Source organism: Castor canadensis, chromosome 11 (genome assembly GCF_047511655.1).
Source record: "Castor canadensis chromosome 11, mCasCan1.hap1v2, whole genome shotgun sequence".
Taxonomy (NCBI): Eukaryota; Metazoa; Chordata; class Mammalia; order Rodentia; family Castoridae; genus Castor; species Castor canadensis.
In genome coordinates this window covers 142,544,967-142,568,199 of record NC_133396.1, presented here as the reverse complement: position 1 = coordinate 142,568,199, position 23,233 = coordinate 142,544,967, and the positions used below count along the sequence as shown (strand labels likewise).

Here is a 23,233-nt window from a genome sequence, read left to right as displayed (position 1 = left end):
GTAAAAGGACCAGTTTTGATTTATGTTTACCAAATGTGCCTTTAAAAATAGCCTTTGTTTATTACTTTCTGAGAAATTTTGAGTGTATTTATTTGGTTGAGTTAGAGGCACATTGTAAAACTACAGTGCACTGAAAGTCTTACTAAAGATAGTATTTATTATTTTAATTAGCTGTGATTTTTGAAAGAACTACTTTGAAAATAGGAAAAACATGTATGTGAGGTCTTACTTGGCTACAAAGGAAGCCAACAATTAGAAAAGAATAGTCATAATTTGATTATTGATGACATAAATATACATATAGGCTAAGCTGTGTTATTCTCAGTCTTCTGCTTCTACATATCACAGAAGATGCAGAAACCTGTTGCTCTTTGAGTGCTTGGTAGGGTAGGGCAAGAACTTAATGATGAAGTTTGTTTTAGAGCTCTTGCAAATCCAGACTGTCCAATGACATGAAAGCAACTCAATAGAAGCCATACTTTGAATTTCGAGTCGGGGTCTTTTTCCCAGGGTAGCAGTAAGCAGTCAGATCCTCTCTCACAGGGCAGTGAGCCCCAGCTCCCAGGCAGCCCCATGAAGGCCGCAGGGTGAAGAACCCATTCTACAGGGTACCGTGTGGAAGCTAGGATGTTCAAGAGGTTAGGTATATTAAGTATACCTCCAACTTGCAACTTTCTCAGTTTACTGTGGGCTTATTGAGATGTAACCCCCATCATAAATTGAGGAGCATGTGCATAAAAAATGTAATAAATGAAAACTGAACTGAACTGAATTGCTTTAAAGTAAGGTTTCTCCTATCAAAGAAGTTCAAACTTTGGTTTCAAGAGTTTTTGACAGAAAACAACAACAGTTGTCAAAATCATAAAGCTCCAAAAAAGTTCTTGGAAATACCAAGGTTATATTGTACAATATTTTGTCATAGCAGACAGTAGTACATGGCCATACTTTTTAAAACTTCTAAATTGTACCTCATGTTAGGGATAATATTAGGCCATTTTATGCTTAGCATTTTGCTGTTATTCAAAATATCATTTGTGAATAATTCAACATCCTAGCATAATACCTCTATGGGAAACCAGTTATTTTCCTCAAATCTAATCCAAAACTTCTTCCTCTGAAGAATTTCAAAAATTGCTTCCTCTGATTGCAGTTTACCCTAATTGCATGTACAGGGATTTCCAACCCAAATCTGTAATGGGATTTAAATGTCACAATATCATTTTTCCGCGGTAAACCACAATATGACAGACTGAGCACCCTAGATGCTTCAGAAATCACCTTTTATAATTAAAATTTTTATCATAGTACTTTTATTTTAAAAGAATAATCCTAATTGTTTGTTATCAGGAGATATGGTTTGAGGCTCAACCAGCATTCAGTAAGTCATTTATTCATTTCAGACATATTAACCAAGCAATTGCCCAATGTACATGTCCTATTTATTTTGTGAAGACACAGGGAAACATGTGATAAATGGTTCCTTCTTCAGTATCAAGGTTGGAAAATATAAAAGGAAGTGATGAGAGAGTTAAATAATAATTATGTAAGACTCAATTGCACAACACTTTATCAAATTGTCCATTTCCCTTGTTAATATGGTGTATGGCATAGGCTGCAACTCGTCACTGCTTCTACTGTTTGCTGGCTCTCTACCAACACACAACAACTCATCTAGGCACTGCATCATCCAGCTGAGCCCTCTTGTAGCTAGGTGTGGCCATATGACCAGATTCTAAGCAATAGAGGGTGAACAAAAGTGAATCATGCAAAATCTTGGTTGTACAATGAAAGGAAAGGAACTTACATTTGTCCTTCTCCTTTTCCCCCTTCTTTGTCCTGGATTTGCCGAGGTGGTGGTGATACCTAAGGCATCCACCAAGGACCTGGAGGTAGTTTTCGTTATTTGCTGATGTTATACTAAAAAATCTGTAAAACTCAAGATTCACCTTAAACTATAAATATAAATATAAAGAGTATGAATAAGTGGTTAACAGAAAAACAAATGACCCCTAACTATAAAAAGTGCTGACTCAATATGAGAAATGCAAACTAGAGTATAATTTTTGTACCTATAACCTTGACAAGGATCAAAAACTTTGATACCTGTGGCAAACATATAAAGACATAGACTTTCATATGTTGGAGGGCAATTTGTCAATGTCCATCAAAATTATAAATTATATATGATGACACAGATAATGTTCACCCAAAATTCCATTTATAAGAAATTATTCCACATATGTGTGAAATGCTGTCTATATTACACAAACTGAAATGCATCTATAATAACAAAAAGTTAGAAACACCATGTAAGTTCATCACTGGAACTCTGGTAACAAACTTAAGAAACACTCATTAAATGGAATCAGAAAGTACTGAGTACTAGAAGAGTAGGTTAATATTTCCTTCTAGGTCATTTGAAACTTAAAAGGCTTTTGAACTTAGGGACATCACTACTGACCAACCTTCAGGGACCTGGTGAACACATGATGGCCGAGTGTGAAGGCTGTGTTAGTCACACCGCCACCAGAGATACCACATGCCTTGCTTTTCTCATGAGCCTTCTCCTAAAGAACTCCTGCCCCGTGCTTCTTACAGGTACTAAAAATATGTGATGGAAAGGGAATTTCAGAGCTAGGAAGGATGAAGCCATAGGTAAGTGGGAAAAAATTGGTGACTATTGATTTATGTTCTCACCAACAGTATATGAATGCCCAGTTCCCTGCATTTGCAAAACAGGACATTATAAATCTTTGGGTCTTGTTGGCTGGCCTGGAACTCTGGAACATCCTATCTTGCCTTTGTTTCCTGAGAGTTGGGATGACAAATGTGCACCACCACACCCAGCTTGGACTTATAAATCTTTTTCATCTTTTCATTGCCTTCAGGAGAAATTCTAGAAGTAGAATTTCTCCTGAAGGCAATGAAACTAAATAAGGCAATAACTAAATGGTTGATCTCCACAGTCTATGGGCTCAGGTCTTTAAATGGCAACTTGTGGTAGTGCCGATTGGTTTAATTAAATCTACACACAAAATTCCTAAACCCAATGTAAAATTTTTTTCAAGCTTTTACCATTCCCAAAGGGATAATTTAATACAGCTCCTACTCTTTCTCCACATTTATTTCAGCCCACTGGTTACCTTTCCTGATTACCTAACGTGTGTCACGTTGCCTCACCAGAGGCAAATACTGTGGCTTTTCCTATTCCATATTCAAGAAATCCAACAGTGTAGCTCTCAGATAACTCATACCTTGCCTCTGATGTAGCCTATGAAAGTTCTTGTTTCTACTTTATTATTTAGTGGATTATAAAATCATGAGTCCCTGTTCTGCTTCAATAAGAAGTTTACCACCAAGTTTCTCCTTCAGATTGTATTGGCAAAAATTTTAAGGAGTCCTGTGTGATGGTGCACACTTACAACTCCAGTGCTTAGGAGACAGAGGCAAGAGAAAGAAACTACTGAGCTACATAGTAAGACCCTGACAAGAAAAGAAAATTCAAGGAATTTCATTTCTTATAGCATTTCTCGTGTGCTGTAATTAAAAACATTTTTAATGGGCTTCAGTAAACATTAGATAAAAATAACGGTGTGCTCATTTTTTTAAGAGACATAAATAATTCAAATAATTTGAGACGGGTTCACATTAATGCTTCATTTAGCCTCTCTCACTTTTAAAAAAGGGGAAAGCAAAAACATTTTACGCATTTTTACAATGAAGGAAAATGTTATTAGTTCATTTTAATGTTAGCCTATGTCATTTCCTGGCATCTGAATCTAATCTAATGTATTTTCCTCCCTTAGGAGAGTCTGGTGTTGGGAAAACTGCTACCATTAAGCAAATGCTTGAGAAGTTAGAGGGCCCGGAAGCATTTGCTGTAAAATACGGGTCTATTTTAGGAGAAGTCCTATTACATAATGAAATTAAGAAGTCAAGGTTGTATATATTAAACTCTAAATTTTATTTGTCTGATAAAAATGCTTTCATTAATATATGTGGGCATGGCTTTTTAAAAAAAGTAAATTGTTACATAAAATGCAGAAATTTTCAAACAAGGAGATAAGAAGAAAATGGCTTTTCTAATCTCTCTTACTTTAATTGCTCATGTTTACTTGACAAATTATAGCTGTATGTATTTGTGCAGTGTAATATGCTTTGATATAGGTGTGCATTATGGAATGACTGTCAGCTAACTGACATATCTATCATCTCCGTACTTAACATTTTTTTGTAGTGAGAACACTTAAAATCTACTTTTTAAAAAATATACATCATTAATAACTCTGGCCACCATGCTATGCAGTAAATTTTGAAATCTTATTCCTCCTGTCTAGCTGAAACCTTGTTCCCTAGGCCAACTGTCCTCCATCCTCCCTACCTCCCTGTCAGCTCCTGGCGAGCACCTTCTACTCTTAGCTGTAGCTTTCTAGGCTATTTGGAGTCTTTTGTGGTTCCACATATTAAAATAGCGTTGGAGTTTTGATAGGGATTGCACTGAATTTGTGGAACACTTTGGATAATACGGATGTTGTAATAGTGTTAATTCTTCCGCTTTATGAACACAGAATATGTTTCAATTTATTTGGGTTTTCTTCAGTTTCTTTCATCAATGCTTTATGGTTTTCAATAAACAGATTTTTTACCTCCTGGTTAAATTTACTACTACATCAGTATTGAAGCTTGAACACAGGGCCTTGCTCTTTGTATGCACCCTTAGTTTTTGGTGTTTTGTTTGGTTTAGTTTGGTTTGGTTCTTTTTGACAGAACTGGAGTTTGAGCACATGCTAAGCAGGTGCTCTACCACTTGAGTCACATCTTTAAGACCACTGCTTATTTTGGAGATAGAGTCTAGCTTTTTGCCCAGGTCACTGAATTGACAGGCATGTGCCATATGCCCAGCTTTTTTTCACTAACATAGGGTCTCACAAGCTTTTTTGCCCATGCTGGCCTCAAACCTCAATACTCCCAACCTCAAGAAGCTAGGATTACAGGCATGAGCCACCAGTGCCCATCAGTGTGTGTGTGTGTGTGTGTGTGTGTGTGTGTGTGTGTGTGTGTTTGGCAGTATTGGGATTTGGACTCAGGGCTTTGCACTTGCTAGTTAGGCACTTTACCATGTGAGCCTTGACTCCAGGCCGTTTTTTGAGACAGAGTCTTGCTATATAGCCCAGGATGGTCTGAAACTGGGATTATATGTGTGCTACCACACCTAGCTCAGTTATTTTTAGTGGCATTGTAACTGAGATTACTTTTGTTTACTCAGATAGTTTCTTGTTCATGTATAGATACTTGACTGGATTTGTACTTTGGTTTTATTTTTTCCAACTTCACTGAATTCATTTGTCAGTTCCAGCAATTTTTATGTTTTCATGGAGTCCTTAGGGTTTTCTACATATAAATCCATGCCATTGGCAAACAGATAATTCCACTCCTTCCATCCTACGCAGATGTCTTTCTTTCTCTTCTTCTTTGATTGCCCTGACCAATGGCATCCTGGTCTTGCTCCTGGCTGCAGAGGAAATGCTTTCAACTTTGCACCCCTGAGTATGATGCTGACTGGGGGCTTTTGGAAATGACTTTTATTATGTTGAGGTACATTCCTTCCCTAATTTTTTGAGAGTTTGTATAATGAAATGGCATTAGATGCTGTGGAGTGCCTTTTCTGCATCTGTTGGGATGGTTCTATAGTTTTGTCCTTTGTTGTGTCAATATGATACCTCACACTCATTGACGTTTGTTTGTTGGCCACCCTTGCACCTGATCATGGCAAGTGAAGGAAATTCATGGATTCCTCTACTTCTTTTTTTCCACGTCAACATCATCTTCATCTTATGCTAAAGATTTCATAACTGAATCCTACTGTACTTAAATAAGGCCTTTTTAAAAATTTAAGAAATAATTTTTGAAACATTTAATACATTGGAAATCATTCTTTAATTATCACAAATAATGTAATTCTGATAAAATAAGCATGAAATCTTAATATTTAAATCGAAATGGGTTTTAACAACAGCAAAAGACAACTATTTTTAATCAAACACCCCCCGCCAAAATTTTTTTAACCTGAAAAAAGTATAAAATCAAGGCACATGAGTCTGTTAGTGATTGACCCATAAGGAAAAATGCACTTTAAACAGGGACGAGGAAGTGATGGCTGCCCATCCTTAGAAAATGCCCAGTAGCCTGGCATACTAAGAATTTTCCATTTGTTTTTAAAATTAAGCCATGTTTATTAAATTTGAGTATAAGTTCTAATAGTGATGCTAATGTTATAAGAAGAATGTGAACAGAAAAAAATAAAATTTGTTTTCTTTTGGGAGATAGAAGCAAAACCAACCTTATGCTGCTACTTTCATTATTTCTTGTTAATACATCTGAAATGGTAAATGAACTAATTTTGGATCCTTACATCTTTTGATTCCAATAGTCTCAAGCAGAATATCAGCATCTTGATTTCTGAGTCCCACAAGACAGCAGCCGGAACTATGGGTAGGTATTGTGGGACCACTTCCAGCTTTCCCATCACAGCCACTCAGGTCATTTCTCACTTTTAGAACTCTCAGAGTGAGGGTCGTACTTGGCAATTTACAGTGAAAAGTCCTGAGAAGTACCCAGTACCTCTCAAAGTGCCCTCACCTACTCGCTAGGCAGACTGCCATGGCAGAGGGTCAGACATGTACTCACAGTGGAGCTGCAGCCGCAGTCTGGATTGACCTGACCTACTGTCATTCCTCCTACCTTTAAATATAGTGGAGGAGAGAGTTATGCTTCTGTGGCTCTCAAATCTGGCCATCCCCTAGAAACATGCCTGGAACTTCAGGATCCCATCATTGAAAGTTCTGACTCAGTAGTTTGGAGAGCAGCAGCCCCACCTCTCAAGGAGGAATGCCTGGGCATCCCAAGGTGGTGAGCAAAAGAAAAGAGGGGAGTCAGGCCATAAGATCCTGCCAGAAAACATGTATGTTTGAGTTGTGGTAGCACCATCCCACATAACCCGCTAGTGATCCTCACTTGGAGAATGTGCCCTATTTTGATATACTTGGTAAAGCCACTGCCTGCAGCTTTCAGACCTTGAGTTGTTTGTGTCTGTGTGCACACATGAGGAAAAGGCTCTCTGAGCCCTCCCCGTGTGCACCTTATGGCTCACAGAGGCTCTGTGGAGGAGTATTCCAGAGGTGTCTTCCTTCTCCCAGAGGAATTTCTTGAAAATGACAACAGATAACAGAATTATGTAGTTTTTAAATTTCTTAACACCCTAAAATAAAGCAAAAATATTTTTTAAATGTTACAAATTTGTTTCCTTTTCATCTTGGCATCATAGATAATACTAAGAAGCTCGAAGCTGGAACTGTTAAAAGTTCATTTAAAAATAATAACAATAAAGGAATTGTAGTCTCTACAATAAATTTTAACACCAACATTACAGCCGCTAAAACAAAGGAAATGATTCTTAAGAAGTTAATAAGAAGAAGTAAAGATACTCTTGGAGCACCCAAAAACAACAAGGTAGCCATACCCCCACCCCCATGCCTGCTAAGCTGTCTGCTGACACTACGTAAGTGATAAGTTGATTGTTTTAATTAATGCTAATAAAAAGGAAAAGATACGTATAACTCACACCCCTAAACATTTACAATGGAGATGACAGTTTTTGAGGCAGTTTTGTAATTCAGTCTCCAGCATGGGGGGTATGCTAGCTGAGAATTACTCAGGCTGGAAGCTGAAATCTGTGTGAGGTAAGAATCTGAAAGTGAGCGTGCTGTTGCTTTGTTGCTGTACACTCTAGTGTGTGTTCTTCCTGAGACCACGGCCGGGACTCTAGGAGTAAAAGAAACTTGCAGAATCCACACCTAGGGAAAGGCGTCAAGAGAGGAGCCAGGGACAACCACTTCTCAGAATGCCACTGGGTGTTCCCTACCCTTAGTCTCAGTCTGCCTGGCATAGGATCAACTGTCCACTTATTGAACTGAATTCTCTGATGCAATTAAAATCTACAATCTCTGACTCCAGTTCAGTCCTGTGAAATAAGATCAGGGTCAAGAGGCTTGCAAGGGGTGCAGACTTCCAAGGGTGATTTCTTGCAGGTCCTCCTGTCTCACGACTTTCCCCTCCCCCAACACTTCTTCCAATGGAAACTCCCCCTCCCCCATGAACAGAGCCAGGCAGCAGCTGTGAATAGCAGCTGTGCAAGGGGAGCTTTTGGTGAAGCCTGGCCCAGAGCACATTCTAGATAAATCTGGAGACAAAGCAGACACTCTGCCCTGGAACCTTTACAGAAGTTGTGACGGGCTGTGCCTCACTCTCTGTCACTCGAAGTGATGTCCTGTATCTGCTTGCCTTTTATCTTTCTATTTGGATATGTATGGCCCAATAAAAAGAATAAATTTGTAAGATAAACAGCAAAAATAAAAGCAGGCTTGCAAGGTTCATGAGGAAGAAAATTGCATGGGCCCAGAAGAGCCCTGTGCTTACCTCCTAGTACTACTCATCTCAGACTGTCCTTGATTTTAACTGAATATGTAGATGAACTTACTGGGTCTTTGCCCACATGGGTAACTTTTAAGAATTTTGAAAAGGTCAATAATTGGTAAACCTAATCACAACATTAGAAATTACAAAACAAGAGAAATTCTTTTTCTCTTGTAATACACAAGAGGGGAAACTGAGTGTCTTATAAAAACTGATATTGACAGTTACAAATTGGGTAATTAGGTAAATATAATAATTGTATTTTCTAACTAGTTACTTATTTTACAAGCATGAACACAATCTGAGTGTCTGTTACACATCATCACTGTGCCTCAGTGCATAATATTTTCAAAGGTGCAAAGTAGCACAGGTTTAAAAATTGGAGATGTGTCTGAATTTTCTGCTCATAGTTCATGCCACCATTTGCAGCAGAATTTTAAAACCTAGTTCCAGGTCTTATTTCCAGCCAGGATGCTTCTGAAATAAACAACTGCCAACAGTAGGCACTCAAGAGGTAAGTGCTTAATAAATTGGCACATTCCTTTGTAAAAGTCACAATTAGATTACTTATCAGCATCAAATACATTTGTAACCATTATCAGACATAATTACTCTAGGTCTACAAAGAGTGAATAGAGTTTCTGCTATTTTGAATACTTAATACTAAGTAACTTCAAAATACATTTGGTCTGCTGTTTCTTAATAGGAAAACAGACGTGTTATTTGATATTATTTTGTTATTAAACCATAGCATAATTAACACTTCTGATTCATAATTTAAAGAATTAATGTATTTTAAAACATTTTGTCTTCCTAAAGATTATAATATTTATTGATGATATGAATATGCCGATATCAGATATATATGGAGCCCAGCCACCCCTGGAATTGATCAGACAATTATTAGACATGGGGGGGGTTTATGATACTGAAAGAAATACATGGAAGGTACAGTATATACTAAGATTTTGTTTGTATTAAATATTGTTACTTAATAATAGATCAAATATTTATAATAATGTTGAGTGGGTTGAGTAGTCAATTTTCAAATTCTTCAAGTCCAGCCATATAGACTTGCTAAACAAAGTTGAGACCCTAAATTGACCATGCCAATTATGTCTTTGCGATTTAGAACAGGCTCAAGGGTTTATAGAAACTCTCCTTTTTAAGAGGTTCAAAACTTGGTAAAGATCTAAGTATGTCCTCAAGGCTTCATTTCTGAGTCAAATAATGTTTACTATTATTAACAGTATCCATGGTTAATCAAACTTCTCGGTGCAGCAGCATTTATTGAAAATGGGGCCTACCAAATGCATCCTTAATCTCTATATCACTACTCAGCATGCATGTTTTTAAGAACATAGATCAAGGAACTTCAGATATATTGCAAAGTCAAAAAGTTCCAAGGAGGCATTCCTGTGTGATAATTTTTGTTGCATTGAACCAAGTCAGAATGGTTTAACATTTTTTAAATATATATTCAAATGTACCTTTCTCGCTATTTTGTTCCTTCTCTAGAAATCACAAGTCTTGTGTTCCAAAACTGACTCTATCACTCAACTCCGTGGGCTTCAGATTGCTCATCTGTACAATTAAATGGCTGTATTACAAACAGTTTGATGTCCTGGACAGACTTAAGCCCAGAATTCTGAGTGAGGCACAGTGGTTTGTAAGAGACATGGGCTCAGATATCAGCCTGTCAGAACCACATGCAGCCCTCAAAGAATGTTCAGGAGACCAGAAAAAAGAGAAGGCAGGAAAGGGGTTCTAAAGTGCAAAGCCCCAACAAATTCCTGAACTGACCAGGAAACAGCCAGGGCAACCTTCCTCTCTGTGGCCCTGGACCTGGGCACAGGCAGGAGCGAGGCTGCTCAAAGCACCCCACTGAGGGTAGATTGGGTTGTTTGTGTGACCACCCAGCTGCACAGTGCTGTGACGATGTGATAGTCAAGTAGCCATTGTTAGATTAATAGTCAAGTGTCTCCTTACCCAGGCCAATCCTGGGTATGATGACTTCTCACTCATCACCAAAGTCCTCATTGCTAGCCTCAATAACATATTGCACATTTTCCAATAATTGCTTTTTATTTTAATTCACTTGTGATAATTGTACATATTTGTTGGGTTCAGTGTGGTGTTTTGATACATGTATATAACGTGTAATGGTCAAATTTGGGTAATTAGCACTTGTTGCCTCATTTATCATTTCTTTAGTTAAACATTCAATATCTTCTCTTCTAGCTATTTTGAAATGTACAGCCTATTATTACTAACTGTGCAATAGAAACTTAGAACTTGTTCCTGCTGTCTGTAACTTTGTTATCTGTTGTCTAACCTCTCCCATTCACCCCTCCCTGCTGCCCTCTCAGCTTTTATGAAAGCACCTTTTTTAGATTCCACAAGTGAGTGAGATCATGCAGTATTTTTGTCTTTCTGTACCTGGCATATGTCACTGAGCATAAAGTCTTCAGCTTTCATCCATGTAACAATGATAGAACTTCCTTCTTCTGTAAGGCTGAAGAGTATTCGTCTGTGTATATGTGTGTGCACGTGTGTGTACACTGCATGTTCTTCATCCAGTGATGTACTGACAGGGCATTTAACTTGATTTCACGTCTTTGTTATCACAGTGCTATGATAAACATAGGAGTGCGGATATCTTTATGGACATGCTGATTTCATTTTTTTGAATATACATACTCAATAGTGGGATTGTTTGAACATGTGATAACTTTATTTTGAGTGTTTTGAGGAACCTCCACACTGTTAATGTCTATACTAATTTACATTTCCACCAACAGTATACAAGAGTTCCCTTTTCCTCAGGGCCTCATCAGCATTGTTACTTTTTGTCTTTTGGAAATAGCCTTTCTAAGTGGGTGAAATGATGTCTCATTATGGTTAATTTCCCTGATTATCAGTGATGCAGGGAGCACTTTTTTCACATATGTGATGCCATTTGTATGTTTTCTCTTGTTAAAATTTCTTGCCCCTTTTTCACTGGATTTTTGGGGGGCGCTATTGAAATGTTTGAGTTTCTTATATATTCTGATAATAACCCCTTGTCAGAGATGTAGTTTCTCCCATTCATGAGCTTTCTCCTCACTCTGTTGATTACTTTGCTGTGCAGAAACTTTTATACAATGCAGTCCCATTTGTCTGGTTTTTTTTTTTTGTTGCCTGTTCTTTTGAAATCTTATACCAAATACCCTTTGCCCAGGCCAGTATCATGAAGTGTTTCCCCTACGTTTTTTGTTCTAATAAGTCCATAGTTTCAAATGATTGCTTTTTTTAATGGCTCATTTCCTGAGGATATTAAGAAAGCCTTCTATAAGTAACTTATCTTGAAATTCCCTTTTAGGATGGGTTACTTGTAGAACATGGATTTCTGTTAGCATTGTAATTTTCATTTTGCACTAAGTAGTAATCCAAATCTATCTGCCCAAAAATATTTCACTTCCTACAGATGCATTTAGTCACTCTTCCATTTCACTCTTCCCATAGAATATTCAAGATTTTGCTGTAGTTGCTTCCTGTGTTCCTGCAGTAGGTGGGAATGACATTAGCCCACGTCTTCTCAAGCATTTTTCCACACTGGTACTGCCTCATCCTCCACAAAGTGCCTTATGTACCATTTTCCAGGTAAATACATCCAACTCATATCTCTTTGTCTCTCTCTCTCTCTCTCTCTCTCTCTCTCTCTCTCTCTCTGTCTCTTTCTCTTTCTCTCTCTCTTTCTCTCTCCCCTCTCTCTCAGTTCTGGGGAATCTAACTATTAGGGGCAAGCCTTCTACCACTGAGCCATACTCCCAACCCCATATAGTTCATTTTCTGCTGAAAAAAAATTTAATTCCAATAGTACAAGGAAAAATATGAGAACTTAAAACCACTAATATTAAAAGGAAATTTTCTTTGGGGGATAGATTTTACTCCCCCTATATTTTCTGACATGTTGTTATGATTTGTCTCTAAAAAACACTGTTGGATTGGCACGCAGTTGCATACTTTCTTAAAAAAGCAGATTTCTTTTCAGGTGTGGACTAGGATCACCTGCGTCAGAATTATCAAGGGCTTTTTGATAAATGGATGTTTAAATTTATCTTTAAATTTTATATTTTAAAGATGAAAATAGGTAAGTTTGAAAAATAAATCTTATGCAAGATCACACTAGGTTTCAAGTTGAGCCACTTTCCAGTAAGATATCTAGAATTTTCAGAAGAAAGTATACAGGGATGCCAATCCAGACTGAGGTAGTGCTCTATCACTTTCCACTTGTGCTGAGGAGCAGGAAGACTGGGGAGTTGGCAGCACACTTGATGCATATGCAGGTGGGGCACAGTGTGTCCCTGGAGGATAATTGTCCCATGCCTCTAGACCATGCACCAAGCCAGGGCCAACTGGAATGTTCCTGTTTGAACACAGAGTGTCTTTGTACTTAGTCCACCATCTTGTTTTAAGTGGATTTTAATTATTAGCAGTTCTGATGAGATTAATCCTCCATTATAGTACACAAGTCTGCTTCTTAGTAGGTATTAACCAGAAATAATCTATACTTAAAACTTTGAAGGGCTGGAAGCGTGAGTCAAGTAGCAGAGTACCTGCTTAGCATGCAGAAGGCCTTGAGATCAAACCTTAGTACCACCAAGAAAACAAAAACAAAAAAATCCTTTTTGAAACTAAATTACAAAACTTCTTTTTAAAGGCTCATTTGGGAATCTTTTTCTCCAACAATAACTTCACATCCGAAGTTCAGAAATGTAAGGCTCAGATAGCATCTTGTTCCTTCGCTGTATACCATGAAGTATGTAAGACTATGTTACCCACTCCAACAAAATGCCACTATATGTTCAATCTTCGAGACATGTTCAAGGTTTGTTTTAAAGTTAGTTCTACAGTTTTGTTTTTTTTTTAATTTAAGTTGAGATGTAATTTTACTGCATTGAGTGTCTCTCCCTTTCTCTGTCTCCCTCCCCCGTCCTTCCATTGGTTCTGTCAACATTGAATTGTTAGAATAGGAGAAAGTAAGATTTATGTTGGTTATTTTTGCTATTTATTAGCAGCTTTTATCCCATGAGTAAGTTGAAAAGAACTGTTCAAATGGTTCCAAGCAGAGAATTCAATAATAAAACCACTAGGGCTATTAAAATGTTGACTAAAACCCTCCACGGAAGAAGACATGTCAAGGTTTTGGTGCAGGCTGTGTTTTTTCTTTGTTTGGGAGATTCATCCTGACTATCAGGAAATTAATGCATTATGCATTTCATAAGCACACTTGAATTTTCACAGATTTTGCCAACAATGCTGACTAATCAATCTTGGCTAAGTAGTTTTGAAAATTCCAGTGTTAAGAAAAACAATTCTTGAATTTTGCATCTTTCTCCCCTTGCTGTGGGACATCAGCCCTACCTAGCACATAAGGGTTGGAGACAGGTTCTAAAGTTCATTGACCCAAGTTTACAATGCTAAGCACATCAACACTGAGAAGCCCCTCACTGCCACCCCCACCACCCTGCCTCCATGCTGGTACCATAAAGGGACCATGGCTTCTCACCCTAGCATGCTGCCCTTGCATGTCTCTGAGGAGCCCCTGCATTTCTCTTCCCCTGAGAGTCATTCCACACTAACTTTCCTTGACTTTAACCTGTGTCTCATCAAAGCTACAGATTATCTCCTATAACCATTTGTAATTCTTACCTTGGATAATTGCTTCTATTTTTATGGAACATAAACCTGCAAAACTTACACCTTTATTTCACACAGTACCCTCTAATGTTTCAAAAACTTATTTCCTAGCTTCTCTTAGGATTGCTGCAAGCTGACAGGACAGTTATTTACAACAAAGAGATGGCTGCTCTGCTCTTTGTTCATGAAGCTACCCGCGTGTTTCATGACCGCTTAATTGAACCCGCTGAGAAAAGCCTTTTCTATCAGCTGCTTTCAAAGCAACTGGAGAACTGTTTCCAGGTAAACTTATATTTGAAGCAACTATTTCAAATGGAATCAAATGTTGTTTCATGGAAGTCCTCAAACATTTCTCTAATATTATGAAACCAACTTTATCTTATTAACAGTTCCACTTCTCACTTGAAAATGTTTGAAAGCGTGGTGTGAAGGTGATGGTGGTGACAGGCCTGTCAGGAGCCTCCAAACTGCTCATTCTGCTCCAAAACTAGCAGAACTGCCTATTCATTCTCACCCCTTTGAACTTAGTTTCCTCGCTGCCTGTCTTTTAGGGCAAGTCACAGAGGCAAGTATTTGAATACACTGATTCCCACAAAGGGCTGTGACTGAGCAGGCTGTGAGCTTGGCTGGCTTTGCCGCCTCTCCTCTGAACGCCTGGAGAGGCGTGTCCTTCCAGAGGGACTCTGCTCTGCTGTTCTTTGCCTCTGTCCTTTGCTAACACCACTTTCTCTCACACTATTCATAGCACTCCTAGAAATATAATCAATTCAAGGGCACAACTGTGCATGACAATAGTAAAAGAGAATTCTAGAATATAAACTTTGTGCATGGAGATAAAGATAGTTATACACACTTGCATATAAATTCAGAATATAAAATATATGTAAATCTGTGTCTGTGGATGGATGGGTAAATATGTATGTATACGTAAATGTTTTTATATAGATCATGAATTCCTTTAAATTCTTTAAGGATACTCCCATCGTTACATTCTTTTAATTCAATTTTCTGTTCTTCATTCCAGACTCATCCTGATACAGTTATTCATGCTAACTCGTATCACTTCTATCCTCCAGTCTTTTTTAACATCTACTAAGATAATATTGTCATTTAGGACACAAGGATAACCCCTCTCCCATCTCCATGTACTCCACCACCTCCCCTCACTTGTCTAGGATCTTCCAGGGCTCTACCCCAAATGCAGCTCTTCCTGCTTTGCCTTCCTGGGGCTGCTGTTGGGTCACGCCTCAGAATCATCTTCTCCCTGATTCCCTCCACACAGGCACAAGAATTTCCAACCCACTCTTCTGCCACTGCCACCTTTCTTCCCTAAGGGCCTGAGAGAAAGTTGAATATAGAGATTTCAAACACAGGCTCTGCCCAAGTTCAAAGCTCAGCCCCTCCCTTTGTGAGCTGTGTTCTCTAAAGTAGGTCTGTGATTATATCTACCTCATTGGATTATAGTGAGAATTAATAGCACTAATTTAAATAAAATGTTTAGAACAGTTTCTGACACTTAGTGAAAGCTCAATAAATGTAAGCTAGCATAATACTGGAAAAAAAAACTGTATCTTATATCTACATTTCAAATATGAGCAGGTTTGGTGAAAATTGCCCAAACTTTAGAGACATACCTTGGTTTGACCTCTAAATCCATGTCACATTACTCTGGGCATTTCAAACCCAACATGCTTACACATGCTTCCTTCCCAGTCTCCACCATCAAGATGCCCTGTCCTAGAGCCCCCACCACAATGGCTGCCATTAACACCCATGCCCACACCCATACCAGAAATCTGAACACATCACTCCCATATTCCAACCAGAATGCAGCATGGTCAACCAGAATGCAGCATGGTCTCCATTGTCTCTGCCCTTAAGCCTGCAGGTTCCTTTCCTTGACTTACTTCTGGCCATCACTTGAGACAGCTCAGACCAGACATGGTGACTCAGATCTATCATCCCAGCTCCTTGAGAGGTGGATATGGGAGAATCACAGTTTGAGGCCAACCTGGGCAAAAAGTTAGCAAGACCCTATTTCAAAGAACAAGTCAGGCATGGTGCTGTATCTGTAATCCCAGCTACAGGGATGGTGGAGGAACAGGATCCAGGCTGGCCCCAGGAAAAAAGTGTAAGGTCCTGTCTAAAAAATAACTAAAGTAAAAAAGGTTGGGGGCATGGCTCAAATGATAGAGTGCCCACCTGGCAAGCTCAAGGCCCTGAGTTCAATCCCCAGTACCACTAAACAGGTGCCCTCTGAATGCCCATCAGAAATGTCCAGTGCCAGATATCAAGCAAGATAAGTTCTGAGAACTACACAGACCCTGCCTGCAGACACCTGCAGTCCAGCAGGTGCTGTGACAGACCTGTGCACACACCACTGGGGTGGAACAAAGGAGGACAGAGCCATTTGTTCTACCTCATTTTCCAGGAGAGGGAAATTCTCAGACTTTCAAAGAGGAAGTAGTTCAAGACCTTGGTATGAAAGATAGACAAGAGTTTGCCAAGTGGACCAGGAGAGCAAGTATGGAAACTCACAGAATTGCAGTGGTCATTAGCAGTCCACTAAGGGAAGAGTCTTGTACCCAGACTGTCAATGAAGAGCTGCAGATTACTCCAGCTGCAGGCACTTTTACCCTGAGGTCTGCAGACACTTGGCAGGCTCTTAGAGCTGCATTTCAGTATGTTTGGTTTCCTTTGTAACCCTTGTATTATAAGCATTTTAAAATGTTATTCTGAGAAAGATTTCACAGGCTTCACTGCCAAAAGGAGTCCATTGGAGTGAGCTTTCTCTCACTCCTGTTACTACTGAACCTAACTGGGGGTGATAAGAGATGCAGAAAGGACAAAGGATAGAAGACAGACATGCAGGAGTTGGGGCCAGGTATGCTGGGCACTCAGATGGAGACACACAACAGCCTCATTGCTTTTTTACTTCTCTTTACTCTGCTTCTTTTCTCTATTCTTTAAAACCTTACTTCTAAAGTCTTTTTTTCTGTTCTTTAAAGTCTCTTTCCTTACACTCACTCTGTCCCATGTTTTCTCCAAGCTTTTCTTTAGCATAATCTCTCTTAAAGTCTTTGCCCTAAGACTTGCACTGTCCCATGTTCTCTCAAAGTCTCGATGCTCAGACTTGCAGACAAACAACAGCAGCCACGTCTAAAAACTGCATTAGCATAACTCTCAAAGTCTCAATCCTTAGACTTGCACTGTCCCCTTTAGCTTTTCTTTAGCTTAGCTTTTCTAAAGCCTATGTATAAAGTTCTCAGTGCAGAAAGCTGCTCTGGTGGAGACACAACAACCAGTGGCAGTGGCAGCCAATCAAAATCCCCCATCAAAAACCTCATGTCCTCCTTCAGCAAGTCTTTTATATCCAGTGGTAAACAAGGAGGTGCAGCAACAGTTCTCAAGGAGGGGTGTGACACTGTAACAAGAGAAACCTGCATTCCTATTCTCCAAACGTAAACAACTTAGGAAAAGCAGTTGTGCTGCATCTTGCCTCTCACTCTCTTCAAGTTCTCATAGGCTTCTCATAATCCACTCCCCACAGTCCATGGCACAAAAAAGATTAAGAACCCATAGTCCTTCTCCAACATGGAGATACTGGCCTTGGTAACAAGGCCAGTATGTAGTGTGTGAAGGAAATCTAGTGAATGATAACTTGAGTTCTTATCTTTCAACAGATTCAGTGGAATTCTCAAAAGTTGATGAGTAACCCAACTGTATTTGTAGACTTCTTGGATATAAATAAGCCTCACAGAAAAAAGATCTATCAGAATATCAAAGACTATGATAAACTTACCAACATTCTTAACGATTTCCAGATGAAGTTGGATTCAACATCTTTGGAGGTAAGGACATATGCAATATAAAGATCTGAAGAGTGCTATATATGTATATATTTATTATGTGTTTGCATCTACATATATATCAGATGTTTTAAGATGTATGTGTGTGTGTATGAGAGAGAGAGAGAGAGAGAGAAAGGTGGAAGGATATGTGTGCCTCAGGTTTCAAATCAGACCATTAGTCATACAGTTTTATGTTTCATCTTCTTTTGTCCCAAAAGCATATAGTTTTGAAGATAAGGCACACAACAGAGGCTGGGGGGAGCTGAATGAATAGTTAATGCAGTTAGGAAATGCAAGTGAATGTAGCAACAGGGTCCAAGTAGCACAGGATAGCAAAGTGGTGGTTGTGGCTCTTTACATCTTTGCCATGTTGTTGTGGGCAGAGATGTATTTAAACAGAGGTGTCAGCAAAATCACAGATGCCACCATTTCCCCTCCCAAGACAGCAACAGAAAAGCAGCCTCAAAGTGACTCTTCTCTTAGCTGATGGCTGCCCAGTTCTCTCACCAGAATGTTATCCCAGGATGTTCACAGTGAACATTTGCTTTTCCTCAATGTTGACACAAACCATCTGAGGGGATCTGGATCTCACTCCTGTTATCTCCTGTGTAAAACCCCAGCACACACTCAACTTTTCCATACCTGTAATCACTTGTCACATGTCTTCTGCTAGATTTCTCATTCCATGGTGCTTTTCAAGGAAGCCATAGAACACATTACCAGAGCTACAAGAGTCCTTCGACAACCAGGGAGCCACATGTTACTGGTAGGAATTTAAATTTTTCAAATGTTTTTAACTTTGCAAAATAAAAATTAAGAAACTCCAATAAAATCTACTTATAGAAGTTTTATTTATATTACTTTTATGAAAAAAATTACTCACAGTAATTGAGTCTTAGGAGAGGGCCTGTCCTCACCAATTTGCAGAAGTTACTTGTTTCTGGAAAGAATTTGCTGTGAATAAAAGTGATGGGTGTGGTGGCACATGTGGTATCCCCTGGCAATAATGTCATGCCTGTGCAGGTGGCACCTGACTTCAGCAATAGTACACTGACGTCAACAGTGACTTAGAGATGTGAGCACTACACAAAGTTAGCCAGTGGGAGCGAAACTCTTGGAAAATTCCCAAAGAGTTTGAATTCAGAAGAGGTTCTGAAAAGCTAAAAAAAAATCCAACATAGTTAGCCAATTATGTAAGGCATTTTATTTATAACTATTTAGTATTTGTGCATACTATTTTATTTTATACCTTATGTATAACTATTTATTTATGTCTTTTTTTTTCCAAAAAGGACTTTTCCTTGTACTAGAGCTTCATTTAAATACTCATCCAGTTAACAAGACCCTATCTCAAAAACAAAAGAAAAAGAAAAAGGACTGGGGGTAAAACTCAAGTGGTAGAGCACTTGCCCAGGAGGTATAGGGCCTTGTGTTCCATTGCCAGTGCTAAGATAATAAAATAAAATAAATCTCTTTTATTTAAATAGACATGTGCAACAAGATTAATTAAAAGGAATAAAAGAATTAGGAAATAGAATCAAGAAACATGCAAAGCTCCAACTTTGCATCATAGATGCCATCACAGCGTGCACAGCTCTAGCCAGGCACACACAGGAGATAGCAATGTGGTAACAAAGTCAAACCATACCAATCATGACATAGTGTAAATGCATTAGGTACTCAGAGAGGCCGAGGATTTTCATTTTTTAATTGGGATATATTTGTTGTACAGGGGAAGGGGAATTCATTGTGACAATTCCAAATAGGCTGACATTGTATATTGGTTCGATTACCCCCATTATCTCTCCCCATTGGCCCTTTCCCACCCCACTTAAAGCAATTGCAAGAGGTGTTATTGTGCTATTTTGTGTAAGTTTAAGAAGTCCATCAACTGAGCACATTCCCTCACCTTACTCTCCTTTGTTCACGCTCCTGTCTCCCACAAGTACCCCTACACACACACTATACCTATTTTACAGTCCAAAAAGGCAGTGGTTTTAGGCTGGAGGTGTGGCTCATATGGCAGAGTGCCTGCTTTGCAAGCATGAGACCCTGAGTTCAAACCCCAGTGCTACCATAAAGGCAGAGATTTTAAGACTAGATCTTAAAAAGAACAAAATACAACTAATAGACTGTCAACAAGAGTCACATTTTAGATTCAAAGATACAAAATGGTTGAAAATGAAAGAATAGAAAAAGATAACTCATGCAAACAATTACCACTAGAGAGCTGAAGTGGACATATTAATATCAAAGTAGGCATTTTTAAAAAATGTCTGAGACCAAAAAGAGCAGATATAACAATAACAAGGGTCCGCATGATATTACACTTACAAACATACACACCTAGCCAGGTACCAATGGCTCACACCTGTAATCCTGGCTACTTGGGAGGCAGAAATCAAGAAGATTGAGGTTCAAAGTCAGCCTGAGCAAATAGTTTTCAAGACCCCATCTTGGAAAATACCCAACACAAAAACAGAATGGCTGACGGCTGGCAGGATGGCTCAAGTGGTGGAGTGCCTGCCTAGCAAGCATGATGCCCTAAGTTCCAAAAAAACATTACACACCTAGAGATGAAATACACTGAAATACATGGAGCCAAAACTGACAATATTAAAAGAGAAAAAAATCAGTTCATAATGCTAATAGAGACTTCAGGACTATCATCAGCAATAAATTTGTCAAAGAAACTAGACATTAAATCAGAAAGAGTGAAAGACTTCAATAGACAACTTACTTAACTGACATTATACAAACCCCACCTAACAACAGCAAAATATGACCTTCTGGAGCAAAAAATGGAACATCCCAAAGGACAGGCCATAATGCAGACCATAAACAGCCTCAGTGAAACGGACTGAAACCATACCACGTATGCTCCCGGGCCACAACAGAATTAGATTAGAAATCACTGATGAAAACTTATTTAGGGGATAATCGCCAGTATATGGAACTTTTACAACACGCTCCTAATTAACCAACAGTGAAAGAAGTCACAGGGAAATTAGAAAATGCTTTGAGAAAGATCAAAACAAAGGCACAAAATGCTAAAGCAGTTCTTAGAAGTAAGTCTATAGCTCTTAATACCCATATTTAAAAAGAAGAAAAACTTCAAATCAATAACCTAAACTTCTACCTCAGGAAACTATACAAAGGAAAGAAAACCAAACCCAATGCAAGCAAAAGGAAGAAAATAATAAAGATGGGTGGGAGCAGAAAATATACAATAGGCAAATAACAGAGAATATTGATAAAGCCAAAAATTGGTTCTTTGAAATGACCAACAAAGCCCCCGTAGCTAACCTGACCAAGAAAAGAAAAAGAGACTCAAATCATTAAAACTGTAAAATCAGCGAGGGTGATGGGACAAGATGTTGGATTAGAAGTGTCCTCCATTTGACTATAAAGGCGAAGAGTCACGTTAACAAAAAAGAGACAGAGGAAGAGCAGCAGGAATCCAAATAAGGTGACAGGACAGCTGAAAAGCCTGGAGAAACAGAAAAGCCATGAGAAAAGTGGGAAGCAATGTGCAGCTCTCACTCTAGTTCCTCGGAAGGCAGAGGAGCCAAACACCACCACCAAGTAGGACGACCAGCAGCACGCTGGCGCTTGTAGATGCAGGGTCAGCCCACACCTCCTGCAGGAAGTTCAGGGACTGCTGTAGCGGGCTAGCTTCAGAGAGGAAATACGTTCACCATGCCTCTTACCCAGAAAGCTATCCAGGTGATACCACCTGGAGAGAAGGCTTATGCTTTAAGGCCAAGCCATTCTGGGGACTTGAAAACAGAAAACCACAGTTCAGGGAGTCTTAGGACACCTGCCACAGTGTCTGGCTGGTGGCCGTGGAGAGGGAGAGGGACTGATGTGAACCTGCTGAGAAGATTAAACAGCAGGGAGCTCGGGCAGTTGTGGCTGGACCCACCCTATCTGGACAGGAACAAGTCCCATCCCCTGAGGGTCTTTGCAGAAACAGAGCACCAAGCCCATGCTGGCGAAGTGCTTGGCCTCTGGGATTCTTTTATTTCCAGAGGGACTGAGCGCTCTGAGCTCAGGACCTGCAGACCACGTGATTTCCCCCAGCCTCCTCCCTCCCACGTGGTGCTGATCTGCTGGGCACTTCTGAAAGCACTGAATCTGGCTGCCAGAGTGTCTGAGCCCTTTGGGGCTTGCCTGCTTCCCCTACTCTCCAACACAATCAGGGGATACCCCTAGCCTTGGATGCTTGCTGCCTTTGGGGACCCTTGGGGACACAAACTGGGGAATTGTGGAGCAAATGGGAAACCTGTGTAGCACACAGGTTACAGTCTTCATACATAAAGCTTCTAAAGTGAAAGCAGCCCAGAAGCGGGCGGCTGACCTTTGGCTGCCCCATCCCAGCCCACATATACCCTCAGCCTGTGCAGTAGGAACTGCAAGAGACTCCAGCTCCTTTTCCTCTATCTGGCATGGGGCCCTGGGCATGTGGGCAAATACTTGGCTCCTGAGCCACACCCCAGGTACCTCGATCCTGTCACTATACTGTCCTGCCATTCCTGTATATCTATACTAGTAAAACAAATATCCACCCAAAGATTTGTATGCAAATGCTCTTAGCAGCATTATTCCAGATAGTGCAGATGTCCATCAACAAATGGCGACTGACAAACAAACCATGATCCGTCCGTACAATAACATACTACTCAGTGCACTAAGTTATATAGGAATCATACATTGGATTTTTCTTCTTTCAAAGCTTGGAATGGATGGATGTGGAAAAGAAACTTGTGCGACCTTGGCCTGTTACTTGGCAGATCACGAACTACACCTGGTGCCTGAGTCTTACAACTATGCCTACACAGAGTTCAAGGAGATGTTTAAAAACGTGCTCATTCAAGCAGGATTAGAAGGGAGCCCTTCTGTCCTGATGCTCACCAGCTTATACCGAGAACAAGTGAGTGCTTCCAGCTGTATCATTTGCTAAGTTTAATGAGTCTAATATCTGAGAAGAACTATTTCTCAGATCCTATTACTGCCAAACTTCTTTTCATGATTCTCTGCTCTCATCCCATCATAGTCCAAAGATTTCATGTATGTGTAATCATGCTGTAGTTTTTAGTAAATATTTTCTTTTATCATTTTTATTTTAATAGACAAATTAGAAGTAATTTGTCTATGTAGCTGGAGTCACTGATTTTACATCCAAGCTCGTTTTATAATATGTATTTTCAAAACGCTGTCATCTATAC

General features: G+C 39.4%; 1 protein-coding gene across 1 annotated transcript in view; it reads left to right on the top strand.

Annotated features, from left to right (window-relative positions):
- Positions 1-23,233, top strand: part of Dnah14 (dynein axonemal heavy chain 14) — a 279,653-nt gene that overhangs the window by 191,193 nt on the left and 65,227 nt on the right. Inside the window, exons 43-53 of the mRNA XM_074044804.1 lie at positions 2,446-2,598; positions 3,807-3,939; positions 6,431-6,492; positions 7,325-7,509; positions 9,292-9,420; positions 11,977-12,114; positions 13,175-13,342; positions 14,266-14,436; positions 17,838-18,005; positions 18,679-18,771; positions 22,741-22,938. Coding sequence (XP_073900905.1) covers positions 2,446-2,598; positions 3,807-3,939; positions 6,431-6,492; positions 7,325-7,509; positions 9,292-9,420; positions 11,977-12,114; positions 13,175-13,342; positions 14,266-14,436; positions 17,838-18,005; positions 18,679-18,771; positions 22,741-22,938 — 1,598 coding nt within the window. The remainder of the gene's footprint in view (positions 1-2,445; positions 2,599-3,806; positions 3,940-6,430; positions 6,493-7,324; positions 7,510-9,291; positions 9,421-11,976; positions 12,115-13,174; positions 13,343-14,265; positions 14,437-17,837; positions 18,006-18,678; positions 18,772-22,740; positions 22,939-23,233) is intronic.